Consider the following 22,121-nt stretch of genomic DNA (forward strand, 5'->3'; position numbering starts at 1 on the left):
TAAATATTAGAAAATATACTTAAAAAATAATAATAATAATAATAAATAAATAAATAAGTTTTAATTACCCAGATAAATTAATTGTGTAAATGAATATTCCTGTCTTAAAAAATAAATAAATAAATAAATAAATAAATAATATATAAAAATAATAAAAAATAATAATCATAATAATAATAATAATAATAATAATAAAAATCTCTCATAAACCTGATATGGATCACAGAAGCCTCAATTCAATAAATAAAAATCATAATAATATGTAATTAAATAATAATTAGTTAAACAAAGAGGCATGTCTCTATAGACATGACTGTTCATGAAAGGGTACTTACCTGGCTATATATACAGGACCCTCACTCTCAATTGTATCATCATTCTCATTCATACATTTAATATATAATATTTGTATCCTCAATGGATATCTTCATATTCCAAGTCTTATGGAGTATTTAACTTGAATAACGAATTTTGTTCGTTCCAGGTGAAAACCACTCGTACCTGAAAAGTCAACTAGAACATAGAACTATGCTAATCACGGAGCAAACTCTATCTTTTCTACATATGTAAAACTTCACAGTGAGCTTGAAAGAAAAATCTGCAATTAATATTGACCATACCATAAGAAATGGCATGTTGGATTTGCAAAGATGAGCTTGCTTCTCGAGTTTTCACAGTTGTTGGATGTGCTCACCTCTAAATCCAACAAAGTCTTCAAAAACTAAACGCGGGCTTCATTCCCTTATGGACTAGCCACGCAATAATTTTGAGAAACAAACTCACAATTGACGTTGAAACATCGTGTTGAAACCCAAAGGTCACCCCTCTTCTTGTTATATAATGATCTTTACATTAATGCAAAGTATGAAATTCTTCGGGAGTTACATTCCTTGGCCTTACAATTACTACCTAGATAAAATAAACATTATAATATCTAACAGATTTAGCAAACAATTTAAAATCTCAACAAAAAAATAATGTGTACATGTTAGGGTCAAAGAGTTCAAAACTCGGTAAATAAATTTAATAATTGGCAATTACTCCTTGAAATCCAATTTTTATGCCACATCAATTCGAGACAATGATATAGTTCTCAAATATTCTTGGCTAGAATTGCTTGGAACTTTGACCACAAAATTAACAATCACCTGATGATATGGTATTAAAAAAAATAATGATAATGTTCCACGATGTTATAATTAAGTGCATAGGAAGCCACCTAATCAAAATTTCTAGATGATAATCCAAGTCTCATCATTCAAAGTGATTGAGAATCAATACAAAGGAACCTGAAGGAAAATGATTAGAAAGACAATTACAAGCCTATGAAGAGAAGAAGAAGAAGAATAAAAAAAAAAAAAAAAAAAAAAAAAAAAACTATCTTTAAAAGAAGGAAATTGTTGACGTTAGTTGGAAAGGAAAAAAAAGTTCGAAAAACAAGCAAACCTTGCTTGACTAAGTCGAATGATTGAAACAAAATGGAATATCAAATTCAAAAGAAGAAAAGTAATTTCTTGCCATGAAAACATCTACATACCCAATGAAGTTGAAATCCAACTATTTTTTTCAAGAGTAAGTTTTATCAATCGACAAATCAATAAAAGTATCTAATGAAGATATATGTGCACAATTTAACGTTATTTATAAGTTTCCTAAAGTGGAGAAGAAGAAGAAAAAACTTAAACCCTACTTGTCATCCTAAGAACAAGAGTCAGAGAATTGACCAATCAACTTCCTAGTGCCAACATTACTTAGAAAAAAGACAACATTGTTTACATTTAAAAGAATTGGAATTTCAATATGTCTTCGAGTCAAAACCGAATACATACCAAGAGTCACACTCCGAAAAAATCTATCTGAGTCATATCAATAGATAATCCCAACAAAATGAGTTAGAATGGATTGATCCTTTTACAACACAACAATATTATTATAAACATCAATCTTTTTGTCTCATTTGTTAAGAATTAACATGAGAAAAACAAGAGCAGCAAAGTGGCAGAAAAGGCCTTAAGCCATTTTATTACCTCATTGTAATGATCTCAAGATATGAATTTTTAGTACATCAATGACCAATCTAGATCTAGATCTCATTGATAACTCATCAATGGATCATGACAACACCTCATCAAGGATAAGGTTTACAACTCATGCCTATGTGGTCTCGGACTTTGTGATTGTCTAGGGACTCACAGTCTAACATCATTTATTCAATTGTTTCAAGGACAAAGCATCTCAAGGAGGTGTGACATGTAATTTATATAATCAAACATAGTTAAGTAATAGGTGACCCTTTCCAACAATCTCACTCCCTCGTAGTGACTTAACCCTTCATTCATTATATATACATCACATTTGTGCTCTTATCAATCATCATTACATCAATCACATTAATTTTATCTATTTTCACATTATGAGGTCTTGTCCCTCTTCTCTATGGATGCTCAATTGATGAACCATTTGGTTCATTACAAGTTGTTGGGGAGTTGAAAGGATTCCTAAAGAACTTTTGTAAGCTAGAAAGAGGAGGAGGCATGTCCACGGAGGAAAAAGTAACATTAGCATGTTATCTCAACCATTAAAGATTGATTGGAAGTGATATACATCACATTGCACATGACTCTTTAGAAAATCGAACCAAGGATGTTGAATTTTGTAGCTATGGCCGGTCTTCATAAATCAAGGTTTATCCCTCCAAATATGTATGAAATGATAAATATAAATGTGGATTTCAAGTCGGCTTCAAAAGATGGAATTTCAATTTTGAAAATTAAAATTATTTTTGCCTCCTAAGGTCAAGTCGGCCGTCCAAGAAGTACAGATCAGCTCAGTGTATATACTATAGACACACCTTCTCAGGCTCACGAATTCACTATCTAAAAGCTACTTGGTCTCCACTTCAAAGCACCAATTCAGATCACCATCTGAGGCAGAATAAGAACAAATCTGAAGCAGACCAAAAGAATGATTCTGAGGCAGAATAAGAAGGACGAATATGAGGCACGGAGAAGGATGATTTCTGAGGCAGCAGACCGAAATTTCAGGAGGCTGAATTTGTCTCTGTTTGACCAGGTTTGACCTAGGTTTGGTTACTGGTCAGTTTGACTTTGTTTTTGTCTGGTAAATCAGATTGTATCTCCTTTTGAATTGCACAATTTCTCTAAGAAAAGGTTGCTGGGTTTTTCCCTGGTTAGGGTTTTCCCAGGATAAATTTTGTGTCTCTTGTGTTTGGCTGTCTCTTCATGATCCTACTGTCATTATTATTTTACTGTTGAATATTTTCTATGTATAATTGCTTAATGATAAATGTTACATAAGTTAAACTAATGAAGAAATCATTGGAAGTAATTATCAGTCTAGAAAATCATGAAAACTCAACAAAGGAGGCACTTCAGAAAGTATAGGAGTAGAACTATAGTTAAACCAAGGATGAAGGAAATCTAAGCTTCACTATTGATTGAAAGACATCCTAATCAGATGAGAAAATCGTTTTTTGAAAGTGCTTCCTTTAAATTCAGGACGAGCATTACAACTAACCCAAAGAGATCAGACAAGAGCAGCCCACTTGTATGAGAAAAACTAAGTTGCATGGATATGAATATGAGATTGAATACAGGTACAGTATCTGAAACGGATACAGAAAAGTTTTAGAAAACCAGTATACAATGTGGCTAGAATACAAAATATATGTCTGTGTGTGTGTGCATGTAAGAAAAACAAAGAGACAAAAAATTCTGTATATTGTTCATAATCTGGAAATAAATCCAAATAGAGAGATGTCATTAATGGAGGCCCAAACACTCTTTATAACTTGATTTCTAAGAAATAAGGGTTAACATTCCATCTCCATCTAATGTGGCACATTCTTGCAACTGAGTTCAAGTCCCTTGCCTGAGACAAGATCAAATCAAATGGTAGGTAGATTGACTGGCCAAGAAACCATTATTTAGTTCTAATCCATCCGGACATTATCAATGAGAGGCTAAGTCACCAGGTTCGAGTTCGAGTTCGAGTTCGACGCCCATGAAATTCGAATAAAGTTCGGCAACTAAAATTTTGTCGATAAAATTTGACATATAGAAATTCGAAAAAAAAAATGTATATTAAAGATAGATATGCATATGAGAAATTAATTTAATTTAATTATATAATTTAATTAATATACTTAATTAATATACCATATGCATGCAGCGTATCTATATTTAATATACATTCTTAATTTAATTAATATACTTAGCGGTATCTCGTAAGCGACATAAACGCAAAATATTGCTTTCAACTTTGAGAGTGAAGAAATATAACATTACCCGACACATTATCAAAAGGAATAAAGATGGTCGATTTTGAGGATCTAAAATATATTACACTATAAGTCTAATGCCTAATATCTCGCAAGTGTGAGCAAGTTGTTCTAAGTCTAATCCCTAATAGTGCAGAGCACAATAATATCCTCGCAAGTCTATTAATTGTATGAGCCAATTAAAAATGAAATTGATGTAAGATATCTTGTTGTGTGAGCGAATTAAAAATCAAATTGATGTAAGATATTTCTCTAGGGGTGAAGGATGGTTTTATTCTTCCATCATATATATATATAAACCGATTCAAATTATACGATTATTTTTTGTTATGTATAATTTAATTTTTCTTCAATAAATTTATTTATGTAATTATTTCATATGCGTAATAAAGTCATTTATCTAGTTATTCAATGTGTAACAAAATTGAGATTTTACGCCATTTCTTTCACGCCTTGTCTTCCAACAAACTTCTCTTACACTGATTTGGGAGATATCAATGCCTGTTCAGGAGATACGAGTCTTTGTTTCTGGAAAAACCCGAGCCCGTCAAGGTGTAGTCTATGGCGTCTGCAATGACCAGCGGCGGCAATGAAAACTTGAAACAACGAAACCCGAGTCAATGAAAGTTGAAACCAATGAAACCTAAAACAGGAACACTCATACCCGCGGGCGCGAAAAAAAACGAATTTAATCTGCTGCCGGCGAATTTCAACGCATCGAAACGAATTTAATGGCGATTTTATTCGGCTAAAATTCGAATTCGGCATGAAATTCGAGTTCGCCGAATTTAATGGCGAACTCGAACGAACATATTCGTTTGACCTTCAAATTCGCCGAATTTCGAATTTTATGCATAAAAAACGGCGAATCCGGTGACTTAGATGAGAGGAGGTATCTTCATCATTACAGTTTATGTTGAAGAATGTAACTAGTTTCGGTCTTCATAATTGTCATTTGACTCTTATCATAATGTAACTTTTATGTATCTATCAAAATAAGAAAGAAAATGATGTCAAGAACAAAAGAAAATTATTTTTGTAAAGCATGGGTTTCATGCTCAAGTTATTTGTCATTAGGTCAAGCATTCATTTAATTCTCCTAGGGTTTACATGAGTCAAAGAGTCCTTATCACATTGTAAAAGACCCATTCGGGCATTATTATCAAGAAAAGAAAATTTGTTTTGTATTTAGAAGTGTCTAGAAGCTCCCAAGACCAAGTCGGTCAGCCTACTTGAAGTCAGCCTAGAGAGGCCTATTCGAGCCTCTTGGAGGGGCTATATAAAGGAAGAACTTTGACCTCATTTGACACACATAAAGCACACACTTCTTGAGTTCGATCCCCGGTTGGAAAGGAAGAACAAAGGTCTTAGAAGGCTAGAAGAAGTCTAGAAAAGGAGTGACAAGCCCTAGAAGAATTTGGATCTCTGAAATATCTCTGCTACAGCTCACACATGCGAAGTATGCTAGGATTTCTGGGTTCTTCACAAGTCCGAAAATTACAGAAGGTGTTACAGCTCCTTTGTGGATAGTCGAGAGGCTAGAAGAGCCTTGGTTTGCTTCGCTGCCCTTGGAAGATCTTGTTCTTGTCTTGAAGAAGAAGTATTGGTGGCTGGCTTGATTCTTGGTAAAGTCTTAGTCTTATGTTTTGGGTCTTGGGAGTCTCATTCGAATTGATTCTATAAGAAGAGAAGTTCTTTTTGGGTTTTCCCCTTGGAGGGGTTTGGCCCTGGCTTGGAGCCTATATCTTGTGTTCATCTATTTGTGATTGTGATCTTCATTGTTTTGGCCTTTATTTGATGATAAGAACATAAGCGTAATCAAGAAGAAAAATATCACAAATAACTGTCAAGTAAAGAGAAATCAAATTAAAAGTTGCCCTAATGCTGCCCTAATGGATTTCTCAACAGTTTATTATGGGACATGAGCTGTCCATGCATCTATATATGTGAAAATTCCCTAAAATCAATAATGGAGACAAAATGGGGTGTTTGCAATGGATCTTGGGACTTGGTGGTAAATATTTCCATGAAATTTGATCTCCTCTATGGTGTTATGTCTTCTTTTCCTTATATCTTTGAGAACCAACGTTATATGAGTCATCACTTAAAAGAGATTCACTTCAGAGTCTATTTAAAGAATAGATTAGGAAGTTGTTGAGTCCTCATCTTTATGATATCTAAAGCATACGAGTGATTGCTTTAAAGAGATCCTTTGGAGATTATGAACCTAAACAAAGACTTTTTATGAAGTTGTTTTCTCTTTATACTATTCTTTTTTCTTTTCTTAGATTGTGACCAAAATGCCATTCCTTAAAATCAATAATGGAGACAAAAGGGGGTGTTTGCAATGGATCTTGGGACTTGGTGGTAAATATTTCCATGAAATTTGATCTCCTCTATGGTGTTATGTCTTCTTTTCCTTGTATCTTTGAGAACCAACGTTTTATGAGTCATCACTTAAAAGAGATTCATTTCAGAGTCTATTTAAAGACTAGATTAGGAAGTTGTTGATCCTCATCTTTATGATATCTAAAGCATACGAGTGATTGCTTTAAAGAGATACTTTGGAGATTATGAACCTAAACAAAGACTTTTTATGGAGTTGTTTTCTCTCTATACTATTCTTTTTTCTTTTCATAGATTGTGACCAAAATGCCAGTTAAAATCACTGAAACAGCTCATATGACATTTCAAAAACTCTTAAATGCCTCTAAACCATTTCATCCATGTTACAGAGGCATTCCATACAAGGATCCATTTTCAAAATATAGAAACTCTAAACGCAAGCACTTTTGTTTGGCTAAGCTGCTGTGATCCTGGGGTAATATCTTCCATCAAAATCACCCCGGGCATGTCCAAGCAAGCAACTGCTTATTCATGCCTCGGCAGCATTGGACATTGGTGGGTGGCTTGAAATGCCACATCTTCACCACTGAACTATGATCCCATCAACTGGACGAGCAAGATTAAGCAACAGCATCTTAATTTTTTAATGATTTCATAATAGGTCAACATGAGTTTCCAATTTCCAGTAAAATCCCACTGGGGGTCGAAGAACATGAAGTGGCTTGCATTGAGGAACAGCTCTACAACAAACCAAATCCTGCACGTCCAATCAATCCATCCATTCTAGGCCCATGTCCTCTTGACAGTTTCAGTTAACTTATGGTTTTTCTACTTCACTTGGAATTTACCAGTATTTTGGCATAATGTTTTGCATAATGAAGTCTTGGTCAATAGACCTTTTCGTATGTATCTGGTTAGTATATGGACATTTGGGACAAAAGACATTAACTTCTGCTGTTGGTCTGGTTTTCAATTTGGTAGACCACGGCAAAAGGATTTTGATATTAAGTAATCTTGTATCAGTTTAATAGAAAAAAGCTTATTTACACCGCGCTTCCCCCCCCCGGCAAAAAAAAAAAAATGAATTTCCCGTAGCCATCTGCGTTGTGGGAGAAAATACAGTGATGTTCAATGATCTAGTCTGCTCTCGGTTTATATTTTATAGTTATGACGATTCATTTTTATAATCTGAACAGTGGATCTGATAAATTGTTGCATAGCAGGCCCAAACAGTATCAGGAAGGACAGCTGACACCTCTGAAATTTGAATTATACTTCTGTAATTTGTATATTCTGTGTTAATACAAAAGCTTTATTTACTTTACCAAAAAAATCGATCTTGCAGTCGCAGACTGATTCCTCTACTATTGCAGCAGTCTCTCTGTAGATAAATGGTTGATCGTATGTGGAAGGCATGTAGACAGTAATGCAACAACAACTGCATATGTTTAGAAAATGGACATTTTCTATGCAAAAGGCTATCGATTCCATCCAAATGGGCATATTGAGCTAAAAAATAAAAAAGCAGTCAACTACAAAACAGAAAAATTAAATTCAGCTTCTGCAAAATTCGAACTAACAAAACTGTCCTCGATTAAATTTCCTGAAGTATAATCAATCGAGAATTCAGATCTAAAATAATTAGAAAATTATCAAAACCTAATAATATTGAGTATAGTTATTCTAGGCTGCTATAGAAAACTTGATAATTATTGATGGAATACATGTGAAAAGGCCACGCCCATCCATCAGAACACGTAATAAAACATTATTTTCAAATATAAAAAATTCTAATCTGCTTTGACCTAACGACCCATTGAACTTAGAAATCTGTCATCATTCTATTAAGAGACAAGTTAAATTACCAGACAATGAAGGCCATTGAAGATTACTTCCTCTGTTCTGAAGATATCCATCTAATATATTGGTTGACTTTGTCCTAAACTTGGTTGCACCTATCCACTTGGACCTTTCCTGAATCTCATCACCGACTACAGCAGAATCACTCTGAGGATTATCACGTCTAGAAATACAAGTTTCAGCAGATCTATCATTGCAGACGGTAGGCTTCAGTATAGATGCTGACTGAGTAGTCCTGTCTGTCCTGTCAGAGTCATTTGTGCTACTCCCCATCTTAATGAAATCATTTACTTTTGATGATATCGTAGAGGAAGACGTTCTCCTAATATTATTGACTTCTCTGACATTTGCTGCCATATCTGACCCCACACTATTTCTAGGGACAATGACAGGAACTACATCAGCCCTGTATAATGACCGAGTGCCCGTGGTAGGCTGTAGTTTGGTTGAGGTACTTTTCCTTGATGGCATGACATATGATGCTGGTACGGAAGTCTCGGAATGACTTTTTGAGGCAAAACCTGATCCAGCTCGTTGAGGTGTGCTTGGAGCACTTTCAAAGTCTACACAAATATGAGTTGTAAAAACAGGAAAAACAAATGAATAAAACAAGAAAAGTCTCATATTTATATTCAAGTAAATTTTCAATGTAACTAGAAGGAAATATCTAAAATTATAATTGCATTTCAGAAGCGAAAATGCAAGTTCACGTATAATACTTCACAATTATAAGGCTAATAATATAAACAAAAATAATAATAATAGACACAAAATTTTCAAATATAAAGAAAGAGAGGAAAAAAATTGCTAAATGCAAAACAAGTAATCTACCAGTTATTGATGAAGTCAATTTCACTTCCTTCAATCCTGATTCAAAACCATGTGATGAAGATGGCCTTGCCACATTGCCATTCTTCCCACTAGAATCCACTGATTGCTTATTGCCTAAATTTCCATTAGAATTCAATTTCTCTAATACAAGCCTATTTGATCTAGGCGCAGTTCCAGAATTATATGGCCCTACCTGCTGCAAAAGGGAAAGGTATTTCATTGTTAATATAATGATCAGAATTATATGGCCCTACCTGCTGCAAAAGCGAAAGATATTTCATTGTTAATATAATGATCACTTACTAGCAATGCCATAAAAAAATGGAGAAAAACACAGAATCATGCACTAATTTGAAAAATAATAGTAGTTGATCATACCAACAGGTCAACAACCCAAATACCAACACAATTTTGATTGTATGAACAAGCAAGAAGCTTTCCTTCATGTATGTTGAGATCTGCTAGTTTTGACCATCCAATATCTATTGCATCATGACATTTTAATGGCTCCCAAGAAAAAATCTGCATCCAACAATGATTTCCAAATAAGGCCTTGAAAACTAAACATAAATTCGAACAGGAAAAGTTTTACATGCATAGATCAGGACTGCTTAGTATAAAGGAACACACCTTCATGCTTTCATGCAATCCAGTCAGCAAAGTTCGTCCATCAGAATTAAATATAATTGAGCGCACTCCTCCTGTCTGAATATCAATATACTAAGTCATTCACCTTACAAAAACCTAAAAAGCTACCCATAATTATCTATTTTACAAGAAATGGCTACACAAAGAAGTCTAATAATTTGGAATTTGATGTAGATATTGGTAAGCAGAATGTTTCAAAACAGCATTGTGACACAAAGGACCAGCTTATAGATTATTCCACTGTTCTTACCAGCATCTTATGAGCACGATTATCTGTTAGGTTAGATCCTAAAGAATTACAGATCAAAATTTACAGCCTTGAGGCTTGACCGATTGCTGTAAATAGGTTCAGCCAAAATGATATCCAATCTCAATGCATGCCAAGGACAAGACAGAATGGCTTTCATTACATTTCATGAGAATTGTTAATGAACACTTTTACCTCTGGTCCAGGTGATCCAATAAGCTCAAATGTCTCAAGATCCCAGAATTTGACAGTCTTGTCCACTGAACCTGAACAAAATAGGAAATGACCAGTTGTCAAAGTGAATAGATATGATAAAAGCAAACAGATTAAGGTAAGAAGTCAAATTTTACTTGAGAGGCGAATATTACTTCATAGAATTGCTAGTTCTTACACGAAAACATGGTTGCAGTGTGTTTTAAAGCAAAACAAAAAGGAGAAGTTCATGATAAAAATGATGTATCGACACACTAATAGAAGATACACCAAGCCACAAAAAGGTTATGGTTTTGACACAAAAAAGGAAGTGGCCAACAGACAATTGAGGCAGAAATGAAAGAAAGAATCGGAAATGGAAGAACTTTAAACTTTACCACTGAAATATAGATTATGGGGAAAAGAAACTGAAGATTTGATATTACAAATGGAAATAAATCAGGATGAATGACTATAAAGAATCCAAAGGCACTCCATTGTCTTATATGACGGAGGACTCAAAATATCCAAAGACTTTAGAAAAAGAGTGAAGACACAAGTATTCGATCTTTTTGAAATGGTATATGTGCTCTTGCAGGGCTAATCACTGACAAATTCTCTCTTTTCTCTCAACCTTCTTGTTGGAATTTCTAAGTTTAACTCGTTAGAAATTCTTCCTTTACTATCTGGTTTATTTCACCTACTTGTTTAATTACTTAACAAGTTATTTACCATGTAAATACTGAAAATAAACACAAGTACAGTATCAACATCTACAGATCATCAACTGAAAAAAAAACAAGCACACAAGTGACACCGTTATTTTTTGACCAATGTCCCCAGAAAAACCCAATGCGAGAAAACCGGTGCAACTATTCAGAGGGTTTTATTATTATGTAGTTTTCATAATACAACTAGGGTGCCAGAAATGGCTCACCCAACAGAGAATGCCCTCAGCAGTAGTACCTCTCCTCGGAGACAGATATTCTGGCTGATTAATCAACGGATAAACGATCCCACAGCAACAATTGCAGCTTCCACTGCTCTACGTCACCCTACCGGCTCACCAACACCCAGTCTATCCCACGAAAGTCCTCCCAGCACTGCCTCTTGGCCCTGTGTCAGCTCTGCTAGCCTCTGCGCAGCTACTGAAGCTTCTACGTCAGCCCTCAGACCCTCTGCGTCACACACACTGGCCTCTCCTAGCTCTGCGCAGCTCCCAGCTGCCTCTGCGTCAACCTCTCTGGGCTCTGCACTGTCTCTCTAGTACTAACTCTGCCTCTCTGCTATGTATTCACTGCCCCTTGCTGCTGATCACTGATTCGATTTCTCTTAGCAAACCCCGCTGTAGAAAATCGAATGACTGATCACTCCGGTGCACTGTTGATAATATCGGCGATATTCGTAAATATCGCGATATTTTCGGCAAAACGATATATCGCCGAGAAAATATCGCGATATTTTCAAAATATCGCGATATTTTCAAAATATCGGCAAATATCGGAAAATATCGGCAAAATATCGCGATATTTTGAAAATATCGGCTATATTTAAAAATTTGAAAAAATTATTTTTTATGCTTGTTGATATTTGCCGATATTTTGCCGATATTTTTGCCGATATTGCCGATAAGATATTTTCCAGACCCTTGCCGATATTTTGCCGATACCGATATTTTCAACACTACTCCGGTGTATTCTCCAATTGACCCTCAAGCCTCCTCTTATACTTTTCTCGTTGATCCATCAACGGCCGAGATTACATCTCTAATCAACGACTAAGATTAGATTTGGCTTGATCCATGACTTTTGGAACATTCTAACCCAGTTTTATATTAATGCCCATTAATATTCTATTTTTCCTATGTTTAGACTTAGGAACTCCATTAAAAATATTAATTATTTTAATATCTCCCAAACCAGTTAGAATTTGTCCAAACCCTTTATGGGTCTTGGAGATCTCATGTGCTTTAGCCTCTCCACCAATTTTCATGGCTAGAGCACATCCAATGTTACCCCAAATCAACACCTCTTACAATACAAACAATAGTACTTTTTCTTTTGTTAGAAGATTCTCAATTTAGCAAAGGAAAAATGAAGATGCTCTTGAGCACAAAGCAGTGGACTTAGGTATAACAAACTCCCCATTGAGTCTTCCTTCCAACCAATGGAGTGGACAAACGTGAAGGATCAACTATGTGATGAAAAATTCTCATCTGTAATAGATTTGTTGGTCTTGGAAGGATCTGGTCAAGCACAAATACTTAAGATGATTGGTCCTACATGTGAAAAGTGTGCCCTTTTGCTGACACATGTCAACAAGCTGTAACATCTAGCCATTCAAAGATAAGTGCCTTCATCTAGGCCTTTAAATTACATTTAGAGTCCAACACAAGTTCAGGAATCATATTAATAATTCTTCATTATTATGTCTCAAGAAGCTTAGTTGTGTTAACTACAAGTTGGTTGTACATATATTACATTATATGACTTTAATGATGAACGGCTTCTAGAATAATTATGTCAACCAGGTCTAGTTGGCCTTGTTGCCTCTCGTGCAGGATATAAATGAGTCATGAGATGACCTAATAGCCATGATTCTCTTGGCCATTTTTCTCAATATGTTCACTTGTTACAACTCCATTAAATAGAGAAAATGCATTCTGAGAAGTAGGGATTGTACCTAGATGTGCAACACATTAAACAACAACTTGTACGAGAATCAAACCGCATGTTGAAAATGTAGCGATGGAAGGTCTTCTGGCATGTGCCTTAGCCAGTGAAGACCACGAATTTGTCTTTCTCTAGCATAGTGCGAATTCATGAGATAGACTTCAGTTACAATGAGTTTATTTCCAGTTTACTGGAATGGTCATCAAGGTTGCTTGCGTAGTGTTTGAGCTTCAGTTTGTTTTGAGTCTTCCTCAATTTGACTGCAGAACGAGGTGGCAGTTACAAGTTCAGTTAGAACGAGTTAAGTCTTCAGTGTCGATTGGAAAGAGAATGAGCCAAGAATTCAGTGTTGATTGGAGAGAGAACAAGTTGAACTCTCAATTAACTCGCAATCACACCTAAAGACTAGGCCTCCTTGCATGCTTGAATTCTATCTATAAAGAGAAGGACAAAGGCACAACTGAGATGATTCTTGAGAGATCAATCCTTTGTGTGTGGAGTGTGTATTCTTGAGGAGCAAGTACACATAGATTTAGGAGCTCTTGTGCGCTAGGAAATAGGAGCAAGGGGATCAGGATCTCCCAAGCAAGTCAATGTTATTTAGCAGGGGAACAGTTGTGTGCAGGGTCGAGATCAAGCAGTGATCAAGGCAGGCTGAGATCAATTGTAGAAGCTGAGAATAATGAGGAGATGCCTAGTGTTTTCACATTAGACTTACCTTTTTGATTTTTATTAGACTTTCTCTCTCCTCGAACAACCATTTTCGGTCTTGCAGCCACATGAAATTTACAAGCCTAGGATAAATGATCACTCTAATACCTTTGTCAATAATTAGAGGTGTGCAACTACGGGAAAGAAAATAATATAACGAGAAAGCATTATTTATTAATAGAATCATCAAATACATTAGCATGGCTTCTTTTATACACCATGTAATAAATTATTAAACTACTTATATACTAACCTATAGTTAACCTAGGACATTAATTATGACCCTTTTAACAATATGACTCCTAACAACACCTTATTGGGTGCCACCACTCTACCAACATCATTAAACAAGTTGTAGTTCTAAGTCATATATCAGATACTGTTATATTATACAAATGGAAGCACTAAATCTTACTGTACTGTGTGGGTATATTCACACTAACCAGCACCAGCTAGAATGTCGATGCCAAACAAAGTGCTTCAGTATTAGGTTCTCACCAAGGGGCAAAACAATGTTTACTTTTTATTCCTGTTTCTTTCGAGGTACAAATTTTATTTAAATACTGACAGCACACCTTTTGAACTCCAAACTGTGATGTACAAGTAAATCCTTGCAAGCAAATAAATTTATACACCTCAAGTTATAAGAAAAGATAACATTCAAGAGGACTTCAAGGAAGCAACTCCCGTGGAACTTTTTACTCAAAATTACATCAAAGAGATAAACATGAGCCAAAGCAAACTTCAGTTACCTGTTGCAAGAAGAAATTCATGAGGATGGAAATCCAAGCATTGGATCTGACCCTCATGGCCCTTAAAATCATACATTAGTTTTCCTGCGGTAAGATCCCACAACTGGCAAGAGTAGCATTTGTTCATTCAATTCATCAAATATTAAAACTTTATAGAACTTCAACCAATTCTCTCAAACTTGACATAAACGGTCCAAATATTAAAAGCTGTAATTTGATATTTTAATAGAAAAAATCCTATTTACTTCCACAAAATTAATTAGACAATCACACTTATGGGCATACCTTTACAGTATTGTCCTCTCCGCCAGAAACAACCCAACGACCATCAGGACTGAATTTCATCACATTTACACCCCTAGTGTGCCCCTTGTAAGTATGAATGCAACTCTTCTGTCTAATATCCCATATTTTTAGGTTTGTATCTAAGGACCCAGATGCAAAAAATTCTCCAAACGGATGGAAGTCAACACATATGCAATTTGATCTGTGACCAATTAGCGTTCGAACAACTGGAAAAAAACAACAGAACCAAAACTTTTGTCATGCATAAAATCCAAAAATCCAGCTTCCCTTCAGCTACACTTTCTCACTCTGAAGTCTAAATTTATTATTATCAGTTGCAATCTCTAACTATTGGGACATACCTTTTCCCTCTTCCAAATCCCACAGCTTTATTGTACCACTAGCTGCTCCAGCCACTACTAGACCTTCTGCTGAATCAAAGGTCACGGACTCCACTGCACTTGAATGACCAGACAAACTCTATAAAAATAGCCCAATTAGAATCTAGGTTTTCATTTGTGGAAATGAAAAACTTTCTTCGGTTTGAAGCTAAGTCACTGCAAAACCTTACAAACCATAAACTTGAGCCTAAAACTAAATCCCAGAAATCACATTAAAAACTCAAAGAAGAGGCATACTTTGAACAGTTTTATTTCAATCATTATGCTTACATTTATATCATGATTACAAAAGCAATAGAGAATAAAAGCAGATAATTTCAACTTACCAAAATGGAATTAGGCTTGCCAATAGCCCACGTATTCACTTTGTGGTCTTCCCCACCAGTAACCAGCACTCTAGAAGACTTTTTCCCAATTTTAAGACAGTTAACATTGGAGCTATGTGCCACAAACTCCTCTGATCCAAAGGTTAAGGAACACAAGGTATCATACAGAACACTAAATTTCTAGAGTTAAATTGCTTTGTCCAAGTTGACATATGGTTACAACCCGTTTCTTTATATCAATTCTTTAAGTTAATGAACAATCTAGCAATCTAATCTATACAATGAAAATAGCAAGAAATAAGAAAAAAAGTGAACACTGATTTTGATTCTTGGATATTTCCCTCTATCCTAAATTGCACAAATCATTCAGTAAATAAGGCCAGAGCTATGCTAGCGCGATATCTCGTTATTGCTTATTATCAATCTGAAATATCATCACACAGATGGCCATTAAGTAGCAGATTGTATCAAGCATTTCCATTAACATTATGAAAAATGACAGTGTACATAGTCTATCACAGACTTATCGCAAATCTAGACATGATCATCCAATCTTTGTTCATTCAATGGAGGCGGTCAGACCATATCAATCTTAAATGCCTTGACTTCAATGGTCATAAGTGTCTCCTAACACCAGAAATAGAAGAAAGATACTCGCACACAAGAAAACAACTAGTATGCAAGTAAGGGAAAAGAATACTAGAACTATGCACATGTTGTACACTCATTCGTATGACTGTATATAGAATACAAAATTGTGAGTAGAGTGATCAATGTTGACCAAGTCTCCAGTAAAATACCAAGTCTCCAGTGATCAATTTAGAATAAGTCACCTATCAGAGATAAGGATGAAGTGCAATGATAATAAATGTTCGCATGTGTACCAGACTAATTCTCCTCAATTCCCCCCAGCTAAGAGGAAAATGTCTCCAATTTCAGCTGAAGCTCAAATGCTTATTAAGGCAGACACTTTGCATGTACGGGCAAGAAGTAAATCTTCAGGAAGGCAGGTAAATATCTGGAATTGTGGCCTCCTGATGTGCAACATTCTTCCAAGTGCCTAGAAGGGATTTGTTGTAGATAAGTAACTAGTAAGATAGATAAGTTTATTAATGTGCAACAAATGACCAAAAGTCAACTGAGCTGCTCAGTACGTAAATGACAATACAAAATGGAAGTGCAAAAGCCACTACTACAGAAGCAAAATTCAAAGCTAAATGATAAGATCTAAGCTCAACTATCTCAATGTCAAATAGAAATAATGCTTTGGAGTAAAGAACAAGGAAAGAAGCCTCAAGGTTCCAAGTGTGTGTCAAGGAACAAAAATGAGGGGGCGACTGTCCTCTTCTAAAGTAGAATGTGCAACTCTCCTACCATCCAAGGTTGAAGGAAAGAATCTCTGTAAACTAAAATATTCAAATGATGAGGTCTGAACCGCACGAAGAAGACCCAAATGTGAATATAGTGCTCAGAAGCGGCGCGACCACAAGGGAGGATAAGGGGAAGCAGCCCGAGAAAGATACATGGGTTCGCAAGGCTCCTACAAAGGAACCTGAGTTTGACTTGGAACGCGCAAAGGAGACGTTTATGGAAGCTAAGGAGAGCTTCGCAGAGGCCTCTACGTCAGGTAGTAAGGATCAACCAGAGCCAGGAATGGATCCTTCTATGCTTACTACCTTTCTGGAGACATGCATCAAAATGTTGCGCGACAATAAGGCAGTTAAAGGACTACAGGAGTTGATAACTAGGTGCGCAGGGTCAGGAGAACCGCGCGTAGTCCGGAAACTAGGAAAGCATACATTGCGCACCGGGAGGGAAATGAGATTGACAGCGCAGATTGGTGAATATGAAATGGATCAGGTAATCCTAGACTTGGGTTCGGACGCAAATGTGTTACCAAAGCAGACATGGGAACGCATGGGCAGGCCCGCGTTGCAGTGGTCCCCTATTCAATTACGAATAGCGAACCAACAGAAAATTTTGCCCATGGGGAGGTTGTAAGGGGTAACAGTTGATATCGAAGGCGCAAGCACGCAGACGGACTTTGAAGTGATAGAGATTGTTGATGACAGCAATCCTTATCCCACGTTGTTAGGAATAAACTAGGCCACTGATATGAATGGAATCATCAACCTGAAGAAGCGGAAGATGATATTCGAGAAAAAGTCCCTACGCGTAGTAGTTCCGCTAGATCCAACCGAAGGAAAACGCTACACCAAACCAGTGTGCGACGATGAAAGCGATGATGAGCTGGATTGTATTTACCAAATAACGACGCAAGACCAAGATCGGGTGAACCCGACTGCAGATGGGAGAATCTCATGGGAGCGCGACAACTCCTGTACTTCGGATTTAGATGAAGAAGTAGAACGCTGGCAGAACCGGTTGCACGAAGTGACAACGTTGAATTGCAACATGATGATTAGATCACTGCATTGCGTGACGACAGAAGCAAGGGAACTGCCAACATATGATGGGGTAACAGTGATGGATGAACTCTTAGACATTTGAAAGTGCAGTACTGGAACAGCAGCGGTACAGTGCGCTGGAATGGGCACTGCGCACAACACCTACACGATGGTGGAATACACATCAGAGGACTATTGGACGCTGGCGCGAATATAGAAGACGGATGCGCTTGGGAAGTCCCCAGCGTCGAACGAGAGTCGGGCAGCCAAGACGGAGCAGCTTGCGCACCCACCTGTGTCGATGGGTGCAGACGTGTGTTTTGCAAACACATCCCAGACTACGGATCGAAAATCAGAACCAGACGCGGCGATGCACACCACAAAAATTCCACGACGGTGCATTCAAAAAGCTATGCGGAATCATGAACAGAGTTCACCAGGCGAGACGAACTAACTGGGACCTGCGCATACCAGTGGTTCGATGGGCCTATAGTATGGCCATAAACAAAAAACGGAGCACGGAAATGATCCCAACACTGACGAGAAGAGATGAAACCAGGAGAGCAGAGAAGAATCCCCAGACCACAGCTCCCGCAGTTAGGACAGTACTCGAGGACCCGGGTAAAGGAATTATGCAGTTATAGGAAGTCATTCGGCGAGGGAACTTGAATCTTCACGAACTCAAAGAATCACGGGTACGACTGAAGCAAAAAAGCATGGTAATAGATGCGGAAATCAGAAAACTAGAGACTGAAATCGCGCAAACATGTCACATGGACGGAAGGGTAGGACAAGATACGGGCAACCATACCACCGCATTGGAAGATTGTCGCCAAGAATTTCTAGCTCTGCTACCATGGCTGAAACCGCAAAGTAACCTGGGGAGCGCACTGTATAAGGAAGAACGCGAGGTGCTGACTGGCGCGAGGGTAACTAAGGGAGGCCGGCAGATCGAGTTGAAAGGTGACTTCGAAGCCTCGCACCACGGGTGCGACCACCTGACTATCTGTAGGAAGCACAGTCTCAACGCTCCAAGCAGTTGAAAGAGAGAGCGGGACTATAAACAAGTCTGTAGGGGAGCTGTGCGGGAAGGAGGTTACACGCAGGGTCAGTATGTCACAGGGGCCGCAGTCGCGCATAAGGGGTTGCGCTACTGCGCGGGTAGGCTGGAAGGTGACCGTTGATGTCACTGTTCATGAAAAGAGGTCCAATTTAAGGCAAAAAGGAGCGGGCAATTAAGACAGGAATTAAGAGCTAGATTCGGGACGATCTGCCGCCAAGAAGGTATTAATGACTCAAAAGTGGAGGGAATGGTCGAATTCAAATTCAAACGATACTATAAAAAGCCTTGGGGTAGCCTCGAGGCAACACTTGTTTGTTTAAGATTTGAGCCAGTACAGAGCATTGAGCACCAAGCACCCTTGCCACCTTTGAGTGTAGACACAATGACGGCTGCGAGAACCAGAGTGCGGTTCGCGAAAGTTACCCCAGAGCCCCGTATGACCCAAGGGGAGCCGGAGAGGCGGCAGCTGCACCAAAGGTTCCAAAGTCACCACGCACGCCGCGACCATAGAAAGACAAGCAGACAATAGGGCCAATCTGGGTAGCGCCACGGAACCCACGGTTTAGTAAATTGTCAATGGCAAAGAAGGGCAAAGCCATCACCCTTGAAACAGAGGAGGAGGAAGATTTGCAAGCCCTGATCACTCAAATTTAAGCATAGGACAATGAGGCGGAGAATGTCTCCCGGGTGCCCTCGGCGATAAAGTTGCCCCCTTACATCCCCTTGTGGAAGGGGAAAGCCAAGATACCGAAGGACCTAGAGGCCACAAAGAGTGCGCACCAGACCCCGCTCCTTTCGGATAAAGTAAGGTTTGAAGGTCTGCCGATGGGACAGGTATCCAATATGAAGTTTGAAGACTGGGACCTCACAGACAGCGAGAAGTTCCCACAGTTGGCCACGGAGAAATTACTGCAGCAGAAATGGTTACGCGGTGTGGAGAAGGCTGGGTTACTCCATCTGCGATGGATACCCCACTACCACCGCGCGCCCATCACAATTTTTGTCATCCGGCAGCTGTTGTGCCTAGTACATGATGGGTATCTCTAGCTGGAGGAGCCGATTCCCATCACGGCTGATTTAATTCACCGGATTTCTTAGCTGCCCATCAAAGGAAACGACCCCGCAGCCATAGCAGGAAAGAGTGGTGACTTGGCCCTCGCAGAAGCTATGAAGGCCAAATATAAGCTAGAGAAGAGGAAGCGAGGGTACGTAATAGCAAGCATCAAGGACCAAGGGGTGCGCGTAGCCACCCAGCTGCTGGCCGGCAAGCTAATGAGGAAATGTCGGGCCGACGAAGTGCCAGCATCTGTAATTGCATTGGCAGAGCAGTGCGTAGAGGGGGTCTAGTTCAACTGGGCGCAGTTCCTCTGTGACGAGTTTTTGACAAACTGTAGAGAGGCCCAGGAGCAGGGTAAGACCTTCCACTATGCGTGGTTGCTCTTATCCATCATGTTGGTTGCAGGAGAGCTGCCGGAAGACAGCCAGTTTCCCACGGTTGAGGGTGACCTACCCGAAGCCACGAGGTACACCTCGCTCTGGGCAACAAAAGACGTGACAAGGATTCGCGAGATAAAGGTGTTTTGGGTGTTCGTAGAGGCGAGCATACGAACCTGGATCAACCACAGACCGCGCTTGTCCCCTACAAAATATAATAGCTTGCAAAGTGCGGCAAAGTTCAAGGCGGAAATGCATAACCTGTATATCTGAGCGCGCAAGGATCTAGCCCAAACGTGGGTGAAGCTTCCATTCATTGCAACGGACGATGCAATCTTCGATGTGATGGCATCATGGTCTCCGGAGAGGCGCGCTCCAGACTTGGTGGAACTAGAAAAGATCGCAGCACAACAGCGAAAGAAGGAAACTAAGTTGCGCATCGTGCAGCTAGCAGAGAGAAAGCGCCAGGAACAAGAAGCGGCCACGCAGCAGAAGGTGGCTGAGGCAGTCGCGGAAGCGTAGACGGCAAAGACCACAACCGCGCCCACCAAAGAGACCGAGGAAGGCCAAGAAATGTCCACAGAGCAAGACATACAGGAGGTTGAGACAGAGGAATGCACGGACCCGCACCAAAATCGACCCAACTAAAGAGACCGCGTGAACATGAGAAGCCAACTGCGCAGAAAAAGACAAAGGCAACAAAGACCTCCGAGGGAGACCTTGTTGATATTGGCGAACCAGTTCGTGATGCCACCAAGGGTGCTTTCGAAGAATTGATGATGGAGCAGACAACTGTGTTGGGGGCGCTCAGAGCACAGTTGCAGACATTACAGTGCGACCTCCAGGAATGATGACACCACACCTTGCAGAAGGTGCATCCGAAGCCGAGAAGATGTTGCGCGCCCGCCCAACGAACACGTTTGTGTTACCAGAAGGCACATTCTTAGCAGCAGTCGAGGGTGACATGAGGGGCTGGGGGGTGAATTTGGCCGCCCTCCCCAGGGAAACCCTGTACCAGCTACAGGATGGGGTAACTACTGAGCTTCGTGCCAGGGAGGGTTGTGCCCTCCAAGTCTTGAGCGAGTAGAAGTTAAATTTAGAACAGCTCAACATGCAGCGTGACAACCTGGTCGCACAAACCCAAGGATTGGAACAGGCCATGGAGGAGGCCTGTAGCAGCATACCGGAGTTGGTTGTGCCGGCGACACCTCCACCAGCAGAAAAGATTCACCAGCTAGTGGCTGGAGTCCGCCAAGCCCAGGAGGAGGCCGTGAGGTTCAGTTGGAGCTGAACCTGCAAATCGCAGAGCTACGACTGAAGGCGCAGCCCTCTACACCCCCAGAAGTCAGAGAGCAGCGCCACCGCGCCATTCAATCGGGGTTGGAAGCAATAGAGCATGTTGTACAGGACTACACGAGATTGTTGGATCAGTCCCTCTTCACGCTCACCTCACTGCAGGAAGATCCAACCATACAGCGCCTGGAGACAGAAGCATGGTAGTTACAGCAGGCATATGACAATATCAAGGGGACCACACAGACAGTCGCCCTTACTCAGCGACTTGCCAAGATGAAGGAGGCCCAGGCTCTAAAGGAACAGGTGGACGCCGCGCACTAGAAAGAAGCAGTGCTTAAAGCGCGCATCC

At 39.1% G+C, this 22,121-nt stretch overlaps 1 protein-coding gene across 5 annotated transcripts in view; it reads right to left on the bottom strand.

The window, feature by feature from the left end:
• The window catches only part of LOC149153179 (katanin p80 WD40 repeat-containing subunit B1 homolog KTN80.4-like), a 164,272-nt gene that overhangs the window by 81,457 nt on the left and 60,694 nt on the right, over positions 1-22,121 (bottom strand). For 2 of the 5 annotated variants that reach the window (XM_089440611.1, XM_089440613.1), the window contains exons 2-10: positions 15,572-15,702; positions 15,207-15,324; positions 14,845-15,071; positions 14,560-14,662; positions 10,428-10,498; positions 9,968-10,042; positions 9,716-9,859; positions 9,338-9,533; positions 8,512-9,069 (exon numbers count right to left, since the gene is read on the bottom strand). In XM_089440611.1, the coding sequence (XP_089296737.1) occupies positions 8,512-9,069; positions 9,338-9,533; positions 9,716-9,859; positions 9,968-10,042; positions 10,428-10,498; positions 14,560-14,662; positions 14,845-15,071; positions 15,207-15,324; positions 15,572-15,702 (1,623 nt within the window). Of the gene's footprint in view, positions 1-8,511; positions 9,070-9,337; positions 9,534-9,715; positions 9,860-9,967; positions 10,043-10,427; positions 10,499-14,559; positions 14,663-14,844; positions 15,072-15,206; positions 15,325-15,571; positions 15,703-22,121 lie in introns of those variants that run through there. The other 3 variants (XM_089440612.1, XM_089440614.1, XM_089440615.1) reach the window with 3 other exon arrangements.

This window comes from Pinus tabuliformis, chromosome 9 (assembly GCF_031772625.1).
Source record: "Pinus tabuliformis cultivar Carrire ecotype Pingquan chromosome 9, CPIR1, whole genome shotgun sequence".
NCBI lineage: Eukaryota > Viridiplantae > Streptophyta > Pinopsida > Pinales > Pinaceae > Pinus > Pinus tabuliformis.